Raw genomic sequence first — 16009 nt, 5'->3', positions numbered from 1 at the left:
TCTAAGAAAAAAGGGAAGCCTCCATCAATCTACATGTAATATCCCACCCCTATTGTTTTTAGCTGATTAGTGGGGAGGGAGCTGGCTGTCGTTTATCACTGTGTATACAGCCACGTGTGACTCTTTAGTCACATGTGCTGCTCAGATGTAATTGAGAGGAAATGCTCAGTGTAGAAACTCACTGAACACTGAGCATGTGCAGAGCTGCCAACACTGCTCTACAAATCCCCAGCTGAAATGGGGACTTGGACTGAAGGGGGAGATGGAGAACAGCTGGATGAACCAGGTTTTTTGCAGAATACAGAAAATGTCTCGTAGTGTCTGAGCATAAACCGCATGTAATACACCATTTTTATATCTCTCCATGGTGTTGCAGCTGATTACAATCCCCCAAATCACCCCACTGCCAGACTTCATACATTCTTCCCAGAGATGAACAGTCTTTTGCAAGTTTTTTGTTGGGTTACAACTTGGATAGGAATATGGGATGCCCATAGGATAAGACTTTGCCATCATATTTAAGGAAGGTCAGGGCTCACACACAAGCTGCCTGCCACTCCAGTTCCTGGCCCAGACCCTTTTCTAGAACATTCTCCTCAAACAGGGTAGGCACCTCCAGAACTGAAGTGCAGGTGGTCACACCCACTGCTACTCTGACCACAGCAGACAGGCCTAGCATGCAACATAATTCTGCCTAAATTTGCCTGTGCTGGATAACCTAGTAAATGCCTTACTGGTGTATGTATGTATCTTGTAATGAAATGACCTCCACAAGAGTTTTCTCTTAGGTTTTACTCCAATATTGCTTGCCACCAAAACTTAGACAACGCTGGGAGTGGAAGAGAATATGCAGGGCTGGGTCAAGCTTTGCCAATGTTCAATCGCCTGGCGGTTAAGCATAATCCAGTGGTCTAAGAAGTAACTCTCCTGTGAATCACAAACGCAATTGCCAGGGTCCTGATGACAAATATCGTTGGTCAATTCTAGTGGTAGGTTACCGACTCGCCTAATAGGGTGGAGTTCCTTATCAAAATAAAAAGCGTGGGAATAGTATCCAAGGTGTCCTTGCCTTCGATAAAGGAACAAACTGCGGTTTAACCTGATATAATTTGGACATCTGCTTCCAGTTTTCGGTTGTTTGTTGAGAAGGGATGAGGGCTAAAGAGTGATGAAAAGCCCAGGTTGGCTGTCGGCAGAGGGCACGTGTAGGCACACATATCGGCATATTTCACCCATTTGTGACGTGTGTTTATTCAGGGTGAAGTGTTTGCCTGAACAGAATCCTTTTTATGGGCATTCAGAGTGACACTCAGGGAATTACTTGGGGAAACCCATGTCCGTTTCAGAGCCCACCGTGAAGGGTGAATATTGGGTCTATCTCAGATAAGTGGGAAGGTAAGTGGAGATTTTCATAGGAATTTCTCCTTTAAGTTTTTTTTATAATGTTGTCATGCCTATGTGACCACTGGGGGCTGTATTGAGCACTCGGCGCCTGATGTTGGAAGCAGCGCTGTCAGAAGCCATCATTTCCTCCTTTTCCGGTAAGAAAAGGGTGGACTGGTTTCTCCTCCTGCCCCCCCAATGTTGAAGTTAACCCCTTAGGGGGAACTGTATGCCGAAAGCGTTTCGTGTGTTATATATACACATACACATACACATACACATACACATACACATACACATACACATACACATACACATACACATACACATACACATACACATACACATACACATACACATACACATACACATACACATACACATACACATACACATACACATACACATACACATAGTGGTTAGCACTCTCACCTAGCAGTAAGAAGGGTCGCTGGTTCGAATCCCAACCGCGACACTACCTGCCTGGAGTTTGCATGTTCTCCCTGTGCCTGCGTGGGTTTCCTCCCACACTCCAAAGACATGCAGGTAGGTTAATTGGCTTCTGTCCAAAATTGGCCCTAGTATATGAATGGGGACCTTGGATTGTGGGCTCCTTGAGGGCAGGGACCAACGTTCGTGTGCAATGTACAGGGACAATTGTAGACACTCAGGTTGAACTGGATGGACAGGTGTCTTTATTCAACCTTACTAACTATGAAACTATGTAACTGCGTGGCCGCCAGACGCTGGCCGCACGTGGAGGAAGTTTTTAAAGCGCTGTGTATTATTTTAATAGGCTAGATAGTAATAGCAGCTTATAGCGCTGGACTATAACCTAGCAGTGTACATTCTTTTTGGTAGTGCCTCTGCTTTTGTGCTTCAGGCTATGAGTGGAAGAGGGACCAGGAACACCACTAAGGGTTCTAATGGGTCTATGGTTTCACAACAAACTAAATCCATTTCCAAAACAATGTCCTCCTCCGAGTGATGCGGTCAGTCAGATTGAGCCATTAGGGGAGACTGTTGTTGCAGCTGCGCTGGACACTTCAGTCCCTGTATATATCACATGGGAGGTTTTCTCTTCTACCAGTTGTAATTTGGAAAATAAGATTGATGCTATATCTCTCGATAGTGGGTCTAAATGTAGCAGATCCCCCCCCATCTAGTGCTCAGGACTCTCTTATTGCAGATCAGTGATCCGTTCATCCCCGCTGAGCAGGAAGATGACAGGTCCATCTCTGCACACTGCGCAGGAACGGACCTGTCAGAGCGCCGCTCTCTCCTATGGGAGATCGGATGACGATGGACCGCAGGGTCTGTTGTCATCTGATCCGACGACTGATGGAAAAAGTAGGTTTTTTCCTCCGTCAAATTTTTTTGGAGCGGGTCGGATGTCAGCAGACATGTCACCACTGGCATCAGATGCACCATAGACCTCTATGGAGCATTTGTTCAGGTCTGCCTGAAAAACTGGCAGGTGGACCTGAACGGATTGGTAGTGTGAAAGAGGCCTTAATAAATTGGTTCGTTTAACATTTTTGCTGCCTCTTGATGAACGGATCTCTGGTTTGGGATCATTTAAAGCCTCCCCATCTGGAGATTTTCCTATTCGTTTATGGCTAAAAATGGCTTCTTATGTATTCTGAATAGGAACACCGGATAAACAAAATCATCCTCCCACGAAATTCTCCACGCTTTATCCTATGGAAGAGTATTTTTAGAAGAAATGGGGGGGGGGGTTCCAGCAATTGCCTCAGTGAACAAGAGTCTCGTGTCCAGTGGATAATGCGCTAATGTTAAAGGATCCAACAGATAGAAAGTTGAAACTTCTTTCCAAAAGCAATAGGTCTTTAGCAAGTTCAGTAGTGCAGCAGGTTCTTGCGGCAATTGGTGTATCTTAGTCCATTAAGGAACAGTTTGTGGAGATACTTAAGAGTCTACCTGATCAACAGGCCCAGCAAGGGGCTGGCATATCAGACGCACTATGTTTCACAGTAGATGCTATGAAAGATTCTCGCAGAGTTCTATGGCTGAAAAATTGGTCAGCCAAAGCACAGTGTAAAAAAAACTCTTGGCAAGTTTTCCCCTTTCATGTTGAACAGCTATTTGGAGATGATGTGGATAAATACATGCAAAGGATCTGTAATGGGAAAAGCTCTTTCACCAGTAAAGAAGTTTTAAACATTTCCCCTTTTTTAAAGTGCGTCCTCACCTGTGCCAGGGGAATCAACCTCTAGGCAGTCTCAACCGCCTGGTTCAAGGGGAAGACCCCAAGGGCAGCACCACGGTCAAGAGATCTTGGGGCAGAAAGCCCACAAAGCAGAATAAAGCCTTCTTTATGACAGGGCACCCCCACTCGGGTGGGGGGAAGGCTCCTGAAATTTTCAAAGATCTGGCAGGAACAATGTCCGGACAGATGGATGGCTTCTTTAGTTTCTCTAGGTTACAAACTAGAGTTCCAAGAAATTGTCTCCTCGTTTTTCTAAGACCAAATGTTCCCAGGGATCCAGAGAAAGTCTTTCTAGCTCTGGATCATTGATTATCCCAGCTGGTGATATCAGAGGTTCCCCTAGAGGAACAGGGCACAGGCTTTTATTCAAACCTTTTCACGGTTCCAAAACGAAACGGAGAGGTAAGACCCATTCTAGATCTCAAAGATCTGAATTGGCACTTAAATATGCGATCCTTTCGCATGGAGACAATTCGATCGGTTGTTTCTATCCTGCAAAGATGGGAGTTTTTGGCTTCGATTGATGCATATCTCCATGTGCCAATATTTCCCGCTCACCAGACATTTCTATGCTTCAAAATAGAAAATCATCATTTTCAGTTTGTGGCCCTGCCATTCGGTCTAGCCACAGCACCGCGAGTGTTCTCAAAAATTCTGGCACCTCCTTTAGCCAGATTAAGGGCTCAAGGCATAACGGTCCTCTAGGTTGGATACTCAACCTAGAAAAATCCTCCTTAAAACCATCAAGGAGATTACATTACTTGGGGCTGGTCATAGATACCGTACAGAAGAAGGTATTCTTCCCCCAGACAAAAATCGGTTCCATTATAGGACTAATTCAACTTGTCAAAACAAAGAAAAATCCTTCCATTCGGCTGTGCATGAGATTGTTAGGGAAAATGGTGGCCTCCTTCGAGGCCGCCCCTTATGCGCTATTTCACTCAAGACTGCTACAAAACGCCATCCCGTCGGTCTGGAACAAAAAGATTCAGGCTTTGGATTTTCCAATACGCTTGGCTCCTGAAGTACGTCCAGAGCCTAAATTGGTGGTTGATATCCAGCAACCTCCAAAAGGGGATATCTTTTCTACCAGTATCCTGGAAAGTGGTGACAACAGATGCCAGCCTTCAAGACTGGGGAGCAGTCCTGGAAGATTTTGTCCAGGAGAGATGGTCTGAGTCAGAGAGGACCTTGCCTATCAACATTTTGGAGATTCGGGCAGTACGTCTGGCCCTAGAATCTTGGACGGTCAGGCTACGGGATTGTCCTGTCAGGATTCAATCTGACAATGCCATGGCTGTGGCTTACATCGATTGCCAGGGGGGCATGAGAAGTCGTGCAGCCCAAAAAGTGAATCATGTTCTAGCTTGGGCAGAAAACATTCCTTGCCGGGAATCTATTCCAGGAATAGAAAATTGGCAGGCAGACTACTTGAGTCGCCAACAATTATTTCTCGGGGAATGGTCTCTTCACCCCGACATCTTCCTAGCAATATGCCAAAGATGGGGTATTCCGGACGTGGACCTGTTTGCGTGCAGATTCAACAACAAAGTTGACAACTTTGTGTCGAACGAGGGTTCCGCTAGCATGCATTAGTCTTCCCATGGGACCCGTTTCCACTGATCTATGCATTCCCTCCAGTTCTGCTACTTCCGTGTCTTCTCTGCAGGATCAAGCAGGAACGAAAGGAGGTGATTCTGGTGACCCAGTAGATCTTAGTTTGCCAAGATCATAAAGATGGTGGTAGGAGTCCCTTGGACTTCTCACACAAGGTCTGGTATTCCATCCTACCTTACGGACGCTACATTTAACGGTTTGGCTATTGAAACCCACATTCTAAAGGATCGTGGGTTATCGCCTTCAGTAGTGTCTACTTTGGTTAATGCCAGGAAGCCGGCTTCCAGAATCATTTACTATAGAGTCTGGAAGGCATACGTTTCTTGGTGTGGATCCAGGAGTTGGCACCCCAGGAAGTATATCATGGGTAGGATCCTTGATTTCCTGCAAATGGGATTAATACTCAAGGCCAGATCTCAGCCTTGTCAGTGTTTTTTTTTTTTTTTTTTTTTTTTTCTCTTTTCTTTTTTTTTCAATGGCCTCTTTCTTCCTACTCTCAGGTGCGTAGTTTTATACAGGGGGTAACACGGATTAATCCCCCTATGAAGGCATCTCTAAATCCATCTAAATTTGATTTTATCGGCTTTGCAGAGTCAGCCTTTTGAGCCTTTACAGGAAATTCCCTTGGTTCTTTTAACAAGAGAGAATCTTTTTTTTGTTTCTGCTAGAAGAGTATCGGAACTAGAGGCTCTATCCTGTAAAGAGCCATATTTGATCATGGATAAGGTGGTTTGGGTCCTCATCCTGAGTTCCTACCAAAAGTGGTGACAGGACCTCCTTCTCCCTCCTTCTCCCTCCTTCTCCCTCCTTCTCCCACCTTCTCCCACCTTCTCCCACCTTCTCCTTCCAGAGCCTCAATCTAGGGAAGAGAAGGCACTACATTCCCTTGATGTAGTAAGAGCGATCAGTCTATTTTTAAAGGCGACCGCTCAGGTTTGCAAAACAGATATTTTGTGCAGCCAGAAGGTCCAAAAAGGGGACAGGCAGCATAAAAATCTACTATTTCCAAATGGATTTGTCAAGTGATTGTTCAAGCTTACGGCTTAAAGAAGAAAAATCCTCCTCCTTTTTCATGTTAAAGCACACTCAACCAGGGCGATCGTGCCTCTTGGGCGGTGCATCATCAGGCCTCTATGGCTCAGATCTGTAAGGCCGCAACTTTGTTTTCAGTTCATTTACCAGATTTTATCAAATCGATGTTAAAGGTAATAAGGATATTGTCTTTGGGCGCAGTGTACTGCAAGCTGCAGTATGAGTCCTCTAGCCTCCTTTTTTGTCCTACTTTTTTTGTTGTCTCCCTCCCTTCAGTTGCCATTGCTATGGGACATCCCACATAGTAACTACTATGGCTTTGTGTCCCCTGGTGTATGAAGATAAAACGGGATTTACCTGGTAACAGCTTGCCTGTAAAATCCTTTCCTTTGATGTACATCAGGGGACACAGAGGTCCCTCCCTTCTTGGTATACACTTGTATTGCTTGGCTACAAAACTGAGGTACTCCCGGTAATGGGAGAGGTTATATAGGGAGTGCACTTCTTGTCTTTGGGGCGTGCCAGTGTCCATCACCTATTAGTTGACCTATAACCCACATAGTAACTACTATGGCTGTGTCCCCTGATGTACATCAAAGAAAAGGATTTTACAGGTAAGCTGTTTTAAAAATCCTGTTTTTTCTAATAAAGTTAATCATGTTGAATCAATTTGTTCCTTTTGCTTCATTGAAGGCAAGGACACTTGAGTCCTATTCCCACTCCCCTTTTATTGTAACTCTCCTGTGCCCTGTGATGTACTCCAAGAAGGAGATTTCCCAAGTGTTCTTCCAGGACAGCCCTTGAGAGATGGAGCTCCTCCCATCGACACAGGAAACACATTGCCATAGTTCAAAAGGCGGTCCCTGGTCAGTCATTTGTGTTTCCTCCGTCTGAACATGTTGCCAGGAACCTGGAGGCCCCTCTCAGGGGCTGCCTGAGAACCTGTAAGCCATAAGGGACCGGGTCCTGTTTTTTGGCTGCAGTTGGGTCCATACCCTTTTTTTGTGGCTCGGGTACCGTCCAGCTGAACCGGAGCAGACCCGTTACCCTCCTCCTTCCAGTGCCGAGGTGGCCAGGGGCAGAATGACGCCGGTTTCCCCCAGGAGCGGTGAGTGGAACCTTCCATCTCTGCTCCTTGTTGCGGTGGGGTCGGAGACGCCGAGCGTCATTTCCGGCGGAACCGCGTCATCACTGTGTGCCGAGACTTCCGGTTCCGGGTCTCTAGGGTACAAGGAGGAGAGGGAGAGCCAGCGCTGTGCCTGTACAGTCCCGACCAGCGTCCAGCAATACCGGACTAGCGGCAGGATCCGGAGCGGCAGAGGGGACCATGGAGGCTATTCCCCAGGACTCTCCGGCAGAGACAGGCACCAGCCAATCCCAGGTAGGCTGCTGGGCATGCTATTACTCTGGTGGAGTGGTGGTGTTTGTAGGCTGGGTTCTGTAGTGCCCCACGGTGGTGGTTAACTCAGTTAAGGATGTATGCAGTTGGGTGATTCTAAGGAGGGACATGGAGCTGACGCTAAAAAATTCTTTGTCTTCTTATTTTCAGGCTAAAGGGCTACCAAAGAAAGACAAGGCAGGCCACAAAAAGTGCCCTAATTGTGGGAATAGGTTGTCCTCTGGCTCTAACAAAGCCCTATGCAAGCAATGCATTGCAAGCTTGCTTAAATCTGAGGCAGATTCCCCCTTAGCAACATTTTTGGGCTCCTTTTAAAGAGGAAATGGCGTCAACCTTTAAATCCCTCCGGGAGTTAATCACTGACGTAGGGTCAGCTGCCTCCACGAGTAAAACAACTGCAATCTCCTCCTCACCATGCCTTACAACACCCAGCTCAGGGGAGCCCCGTATGGTCAGGGAGCCTAGCCCCACGTTGATTAGCCCCGATTCCTCTGACACAGACTCTGATCAGGAAGAGGAGCAAGCAACATCTAAAGCCTCAAAGTATAGATTGTCTCTTGAGGAAGTTGATGAGCTAATGGGTGCTATCTATGATACACTGGAAATTGAGGAGGAAGAAACTCGGTTATCCAGACATGATCAAATTTATGAGGCTCTGGGGAAAAAGAAAGCAAGGGTTTTCCCTATACATAAGGTGCTTTCTGACCTTGTCCTTAAGGAGTGGTCTGAACCAGATAAAAAGGTTCTTTCCTAAATCCCTTAAGAGAAGGTTCCCTTTTGATGAGACCCCAGAGGCGGTCTGGAATAAAAATCCTAAACTAGACGCCCCTCTGTCCAAAGTCTCAAAGCAGGCTGATCTGGCCTTTGAGGATATGGGTCACCTGAAAGATCCCATGGACAGGAGAACAGACATTGTCTTAAAGAGGGCCTGGGATGCCTCTATGGCAGGCTTAAAACCAGCTCTAGCCACTTGTGTAGCTAGAAACCTGGAGTTCTGGTTGTTGCAACTACAGGAACATTTAAAAGCAGGCACTCCTAGGGGGGAGCTTATGAAATCCTTCCCTATGCTTTTTAAGGCCACCAGTTTCATCTCTGACGCCTCCACGGACTCCGTAAAATGTACGGCTAAGTCAGCAGCACTTTCAGTGGCAGCAAGGAGGTCAGTATGGATGAAAACTTGGGGGGGGGGGGGGAGACACGGCGTCTAAAACCTGCCTGTGCAGCGTCCCTTTTACAGGAGACTTAGTCTTCGGGCCTGAATTCGATTCTGCCTTAGAAAGGACGGCGGATAAAAAGAAAACCTTTCCCGCAAAAAAGAAAAATTTCCAAAGAATTTTTTCGTCCCTTTAAAGAACCCTCTAAATCAGAGTTCAACCCCCAAAAAACATTGGTCGGGACATAAAGGGAAAGGGGCATACTGTTTAGCCACCCCAATCAGGATCCCAAACCCCAGTGACGTCAGGGTTCCTGTGGGAGGAAGATTAAGCAAATTTCTTCCACAATGGGAAGAGACAACCTCGAACGAGTTTGCCTTAAATATAATAAAAAGGGGTCATGCGCTGGAATTCCACAGCAGCCCTCCCTCAGTTTTTGGTGACAAAGCTCCCAAGTCACTCAGAAAAGGCCAGGGCCTTACCTTTACTGATGGGGGAAATGGTGGATCAAGAGGTTTTGACACCAGTCCCTATTCAGGAACAAGGAGAAGGTTTTTACTCGCACATTTTCGTGGTAAAAAAGCCGTCAGGGAGGTTCAGACTAATTTATGAACCTCCGACCACTGAATCGCTCCATCCGTTAAAGAGATTTCGGATGGAGTCCATTTATTCCATAAAGAACCTTCTCCAGAAAGAGATATTTATGGCCACCCTGGATCTAAGGGATGCTTATCTGCATATTCCAATAAGGGAGGAATGCCAGAAATTCCTTCGGATGGCAGTGCAGATAGACACAAAAGTTTACCACTTTCAGTGCAGAGCGCTCCCCTTCGGTCTGTCATCCTCCCCGAGAATCTTTTCCAAGGTTCTCGGAGAGGCTTTAGTTCCACTGAGGCTTCAATCAGTCTCAATTATTCCCTATCTAGACGACCTGCTCCTAACAGCACACTCAGAGTTGACTTTCTCAGGATCTGGAGTTGACTCAACTCAGCCGGAGTCGATTAGGGTGGATTGTCAATCAGGAGAAATCCAAGACAACCCCAACACAGGAGATCCTGTATTTGGGTTACTGGATCAAGTCTGTAGATCAGAAAATTATACTGCCGGAAGAAAAGATTTTGAATCTGTGGCAGAGAACATCTTTTCTTCAATGCAGCCCCAAATGTACGGTGAGGGAAGTAATGTCGGTCTTGGGTCTTATGACGGCAGCCATTCCAGCCGTACAATGGGCCAGGTTCCACCAAAGAGACCTTCAGGGATTTCTGTTGGAACAATTTAAAGGGCAGAGATCTGGAGGAGGTATCGATCCCCTCAAAGATAAAACGCTCCCTCTGGTGGTGGAAGGACAGGGAGAACCTAAAGGGGTTCATTGGGTCCTTCCTATCACTTCAACACTGACAACGGATGCGAGCAGCTGGGGAGCCCACCTCGGCTCAAGCTGGGTCCAGGACAAGTGGACCCCGGAAGAGAAATGTTTCTCTTCCAATTGGAAGGAGCTAACAGCGATCCTAAGAGCTGTTTTAGCCTTTCACCCCACAATACAGGGTCACCATCTACAAGTCTGTTCAGACAATATGACTGCTGTAGCATACATAAACAAACAAGGAGGTACCAGAAGTCCTCGTTTGATGTTGGTAGCCAGACGCATTTTTCAGTGGGCAGAAGCCAATCTGGAATCCATTTCTGCAGTTCACCTGAAAGGGGAGCTGAACAGCACGGCGGACTTCTTGAGTCGACAAAAAGTTTCGAACCAAGAGTGGTCCTTACACCCAGAGACATTCAATCTCATAACTCACTGGGGAAAACCAGAAGTAGACCTTTTTGCGAGCAAAGAGAATGCAAAGGTTCCCAATTTTTGCTCGCTAAACCCAGGAGATCAGCCCCTGGCTGTAGATGCCTTGCAAACTCCATGGACTTTCAGTCTGGCTTATGCATTTCCCCCTCTTCATCTCATTCCGAGGGTCCTAGCAAGATTCCTTCACGGAAAAAACCTGTTTGATTCTAGTAGCACCATTCTGGCCCAGGAGACCATGGTTCACAACGTTGCTACAATTAACAGACTGTCCGCCTCTAAGGCTTCCCTGCAGACAGGACCTCCTGTCGCAGGAACCTCTTTATCATCCACAGGTGGCCACACTGAAGCTTTCAGCGTGGTTACTGAGGAGGAAATCTTAAGGAGTAAGGGCCTGACAGATGAGGTAATTGCGACCTTACTACAGAGTCGCAAACCAGTCACAAGGGCTATTTACAAAAAAGTCTGGAAAAAAATTGAATAGCCGTGACATAAATACGGCTAATATTCTACAGTTTTTACAGGAAGGTGTGAACAAAGGATTAACCCTAAGTACTATTAAGGTTCAGATAGCTGCCTTAAGTGTGTACCTAGATGAACGCTTACAGGAAAATCCTTTTGTCGCTAGATTCTGTAAGGCAATCGCTAGACGTAAGCCGGTTAGAGTCAGCAAAGTCCCATCCTGGGATTTAGCAGTTGTACTAAAAGCTTTCTTGGGGTCACCCTTTGAGCCTATCTCAGAGGCCTCCCTAAGGCTTATTACATTTAAGACAGTACTCCTGGTGGCAATCACTTCAGCCTGTAGGGTCAGTGAAATCCAAGCCCTTTCCATCAGGGAACCTTTTCTACAGATCCTAGAAGACAGAGTCATACTAAAAACAGACCCTGGGTTCTTACCAAAAGTAGCTTCTAGCTTTCATAGGTCCCAAGATATTGTTCTCCCCTCATTTTGTCAAAATGCAGCAAATGAGAAAGAACGTTTTCATTTATTGGATGTGAGGAGGTGTATTCTAGAATATCTTAAAGTGACAAATCCTTTCAGAATCTGACTCCCTTTTTTCTGGGCAGCGTAGGGGGCAAAAAGCTTCAAAGGTAACCATAGCTAGATGGATTAGGCTAGCTATAGCAGAGGGGTATAAGGCCTTGAATAGAGATCCTCCTGAGGGTGTTAAAGCTCATTCAACAAGAGTGTTGTCTGCATCCTGGGCATAAAGAGCTGGTGCCACCCCGGAGCAGGTATGTAAAGCAGCCACATGGTCATACTTTTCCACCTTTACAAGGCATTACCGGCTAGACTTAATGTCTAGTCAGGATCAGGCCTTTGGGAGGAAAGTCCTCCAGGCCGTGGTCCCCCCCCCCCCCCCTAATCTGGTAAGTACTTGGGGATCCTCTCAAGGGCTGTCCTGGAAGAACACTTGGGAAAACTGGAGTTAGTACTTACCGGTAACTCCTTTTCCGGTGGTCTTCCAGGACAGCACGATCCCACCCTTTATTTGATTATAGTGATGTACTAATGTTGTTACCTGTTATGGTTTGTTTTTCAGTTCCATCCTTCGGTTCTTGGTGACTGACTGACTGACTGACCAGGGACCGCCTTTTGAACTGTGGCAATGTGTTTCCTGTGTCGATGGGAGGAGCTCCATCTCTCAAGGGCTGTCCTGGAAGACCACCGGAAAAGGAGTTACCGGTAAGTACTAACTCCAGTTTTTACATGCAAGTGAAAAAAATCCCGTTATTTCACCTTCATGTATTAGGCCTCCACTGGAAAATTCTAATTCTTTCAGAAAGAGACGTTTGTGAACCGGCACGACCATATGAAGTAATCTAATGCCTGATATTATTGATGCATTTGTCTGCAACTTTTGTTAACAAATCTAATTTTATTTTGTCACTTGTTGCAGGTCTCTTTTATGACCTTTGGTTTCATCAGTGTCATGCTGGCTATCATTTTGGCTGTGATTCGTCCAGAACTTGATCTCACCTTTGCTGGGACACACTTCTGGGTAGGATTTCCGGTAAGTGTAATGTGCACAATAGATATCAAGAAACAATACTGGGGAGAAAAAAAAAAAATGGTGTTTAACGGAAATGGCTAAAAAGCTGTTGCATGCCACATGTGAACCCAGTCTGTAAACCTAATTTCCTACCTGTGGCCCTTTTTGGTACTTTGCAGATCCCTTTGGGTTATGTCCTCTATGAAGGCCAAGTCATCATTCAGACATCTGTGAATGAATCAATTACAAGTCCCACCTGCTATAATGCAAGACAGACGTAGGTCTCAGTGGAATACAAGTGCGGTGATCGCTACACTGTGCCCAGTTCAACTGAAAGAACATGCCTGTGTGTGAACAGGAAGCTGGAGGAAGAGTCTGCTGGAGCCTGGCATTTCACACGCTATCCACTTAGAGGGTGAAATGCTTTGTGGGTTCTTGCAAACTGCATTTTATTATTCTGTTAAAGGTGGAATATATATATATATATATATATATATATATATATATATATATATATATATATATATATATATATATATACACACTTACCCCTTTCTGTAATTTTCCTTTCCTGTCGCATCTTCATGGCAGCATACACTCTGGGTTGTGACTCCCCCCCCCCACAATCTGATAGGACCACATAGCTATAAGATGAAGATACGCCCCCCCGCCCCGGTATTCTCTGTATATATGAATCACCTTTGTGGGTGGGATATTGTATGCTGCCATGAAGATGCGACAGGAAAGGAAAATTACGGAAAGGTAAGTATACAATTTTCCATTTTCCTGTCGCATCATGGCAGCATACACTCTGGAGATTAACTCACAGACTGGGTGGGAGATGCAAAGGTAAACGTTTATTAGCAAGGAATAGAAGAGTTGGCTTGAATATTGGACTTTCCCAATTCTACTGTTGATAGCTGAGCTGAGTCCACCTTATAGTGAGAGATAAAGGTGTTCCTGGAGGACCAAGTGGCCGCTCTGCAGATGGTTTCCACTGAGACCCTACAATACGCTGCCCAGGAGGTGGCCACTGCTCTGGTGGAATGAGCCCTAAGGTCTTCAGGAATTTGCGACTCACTCAGAAAGTAGGCCTTCACCAACCAGGAGGCAATGGTTCGGGCCGAAGCTGCTTGACCTCTCCTAAGGCCATAGGGAACGATGAAGAGGTTCTCCGATCTTTTAAAGGATTTGGACAGGGAAAGATATTTTATGATTTTGCCCCTTACATCCAGAGGATGAGGGTCACCCTGGTCTGTGTTAAGAGCTGGCAAGTTGATTTCCTGGTTGAAGTGAAGAGGATGCCACCTTTGGGATAAAGTTATCCAAGGGCCTTAGAACTACCCTGTCCGGATGAATGATCAGATACGGCTCCTTAATCAGTAATGCTTGCATCTCTGAAACTCTCTTCGCTGATGTGATTGTGACCAGGAAAGGTGACTTTTAGTGTCAGGTGCCAGAGGGAGATGTTTTCCAGCGGAAAACAGGGTTCTTTGGATAGTACCTCTAAGATGACTGATGGGTCCCATGTTGGAAAGGAAGGCTTCCTAGGTGGTCTTAGTTTAAGACGGGTCTTCTGAAATTGCATAACAAGGGGATCGTGAGCCCATTTAACCCCTGTCAGGGCGGATAGAGCTGACACCTGAACTTTCAGAGTACCAGAGCTAAGACCTTTGTCTAAGCCTGATTGCAGGAACTCTAGGATCAGAGGAACCGAAAGTGAGTACAGATCCCGGCCAAGGTCCTGAGAGAAGGCAACAAACTTCTCCCAGACCCTGCGGTAGGTGCAGTTGGTGGTAGGTTTTCTGGCCTGGAGCAGGGTATCGGCTACCTTCTGGGAGCAGCCCTGACATAGATACCTAGCCCTCTCAGCCCCCAAGCCATCAAGTACAGCTTCCCCGAATCTGGATGTAGTAGCTGGCCCTGGGAGAGCAAGTCGGCTGACAGGGAAGAGCAAGAGGGTCTGCCGTGCTCAGTTGTAGGAGGGTGGTGAACCATGGCCTCCTGGGCCAAAAAGGAATCACCGCTATCACCAATGCCGTTGATCTCTTGAGCCTTAAGAGAAATCTCGCATCAGGGGAGTCGGAGGGCAGATATACCCGAGATGGAAGTTCCAGGGATGCTGGAGGCAATCTGTCCCCTCCGCTAAGTGAAAGCGAAACCTCGACAGGAACCTTCGGCATTTGGAGTTTGCCGGAGTCGCAGCAAGGTCTATGTCTGGTTGACCCCAGGTCTGGCAGATGAGGGAGAAGGCCTGAGAGCTCAGGGACCACTCTTTGTTGAAGGCGAACTCCCTGCTGAGCGTGTCGGCTAAGATGTTCTCGAACCCCTGGATGTAAGTCGCCCTCAGGTCTGACAGGTTCAACTGTGCCCATTCAATCACAGGGAGAACTTCCCGCATCATGGAGGGACTCCTGGTCCCCCCCTGTCTGTTTATGTAGGCAACAGCAACCTTGTTGTCCATCCTTAAGAGGACCTGCTTCCCCCTTAAAAGGGAGCTGAAGGCCAGGAAAGCCTGGAGGGCCGCCCTCATCTGCAGCACGTTCGATACCGAGTCCCGTACTTCGAAAGGCCAACGGCCCTGCGCTGCATGGGACTGGTAGTGGGCTCCCAAACCTTCTAGACTGGCATCTGTGGTCACTACCTCCTGAGGAGGGATGACTATGTGTTTGCAATTGTTTAAGTTGTGGGGACCACAACGCAATGAGCGCCTGACTGTCTCCGAGATCCGGATCGTCTGCGTCATGGATGAACCATCCCACTGATGTAGGAAGGAGTTCTGCAGAGGTCTGGTGTGCCACTGAGCCCAACGGACCATAGGAATTGTCGCTGATAGGGAGCCTAGAAGGCTGAGGCATACTCTGGCCGACAGGGATCTTGCTAGAATGGCCTTCTTCACCTTCCGGACCAACAGGGAAGACTTCTCCAGAGGCAGCTGCACTGTATTCAACTGGGCTCCTAAGAAGATCATTCTCTGGGTGGGCCAAGTCTGGCTCTTCCCCCAGTTTGAGCCATCCCAGATTCTGCAGAGTGGAGACGAGGATCTTTCGATGCTGTAACAGTGACTCCCGGCTGTCTGAGAGGAGGAGAATATCGTCCAGATAATGGTGGACTCGCAGCCCCCTCTCCCTCAGATGCGCGATAACGGGAAGAAGGACCTTTGTAAAGGTCCTGGGAGCCGCAGAAATTCCAAACGGAATACTTCAGAACTGAAAGTGTCTGTGGTTTAGTGAAAAACTGAGGTACTTTTGGAGTTCTGAATGGATAGGGATATGGAGGTAGGCGCCCTGTAGATCTATGGAGAGCATCCAGTCCCCCAGATTTATGGCCTGGAGGATAGACTGTAGGCTCTCCATTTTGAATGCTTCTACCTGGATAGAGCGGTTTACGTTTAGATCCAGGACCGGA

The 16009-nt window shown here is 46.9% G+C and overlaps 1 protein-coding gene across 2 annotated transcripts in view; it reads left to right on the top strand.

Moving 5' to 3' along the window:
* Positions 1–16009, top strand: part of LOC143930441 (transmembrane protein 176B-like) — a 63081-nt gene that overhangs the window by 16071 nt on the left and 31001 nt on the right. For both annotated transcript variants that reach the window (XM_077454761.1, XM_077454760.1), the window contains exon 3: positions 12509–12622. In XM_077454761.1, coding sequence (XP_077310887.1) covers positions 12509–12622 — 114 coding nt within the window. The remainder of the gene's footprint in view (positions 1–12508; positions 12623–16009) is intronic.

Source organism: Lithobates pipiens, unplaced genomic scaffold, assembly GCF_037356315.1.
Source record: "Lithobates pipiens isolate NorthernLeopardFrog02 unplaced genomic scaffold, aLitPip1_a1.2 Scaffold_25, whole genome shotgun sequence".
NCBI lineage: Eukaryota > Metazoa > Chordata > Amphibia > Anura > Ranidae > Lithobates > Lithobates pipiens.
Note: the sequence above shows the minus strand (reverse complement) of the source record. Positions and strands in the feature narration are given on the sequence as shown.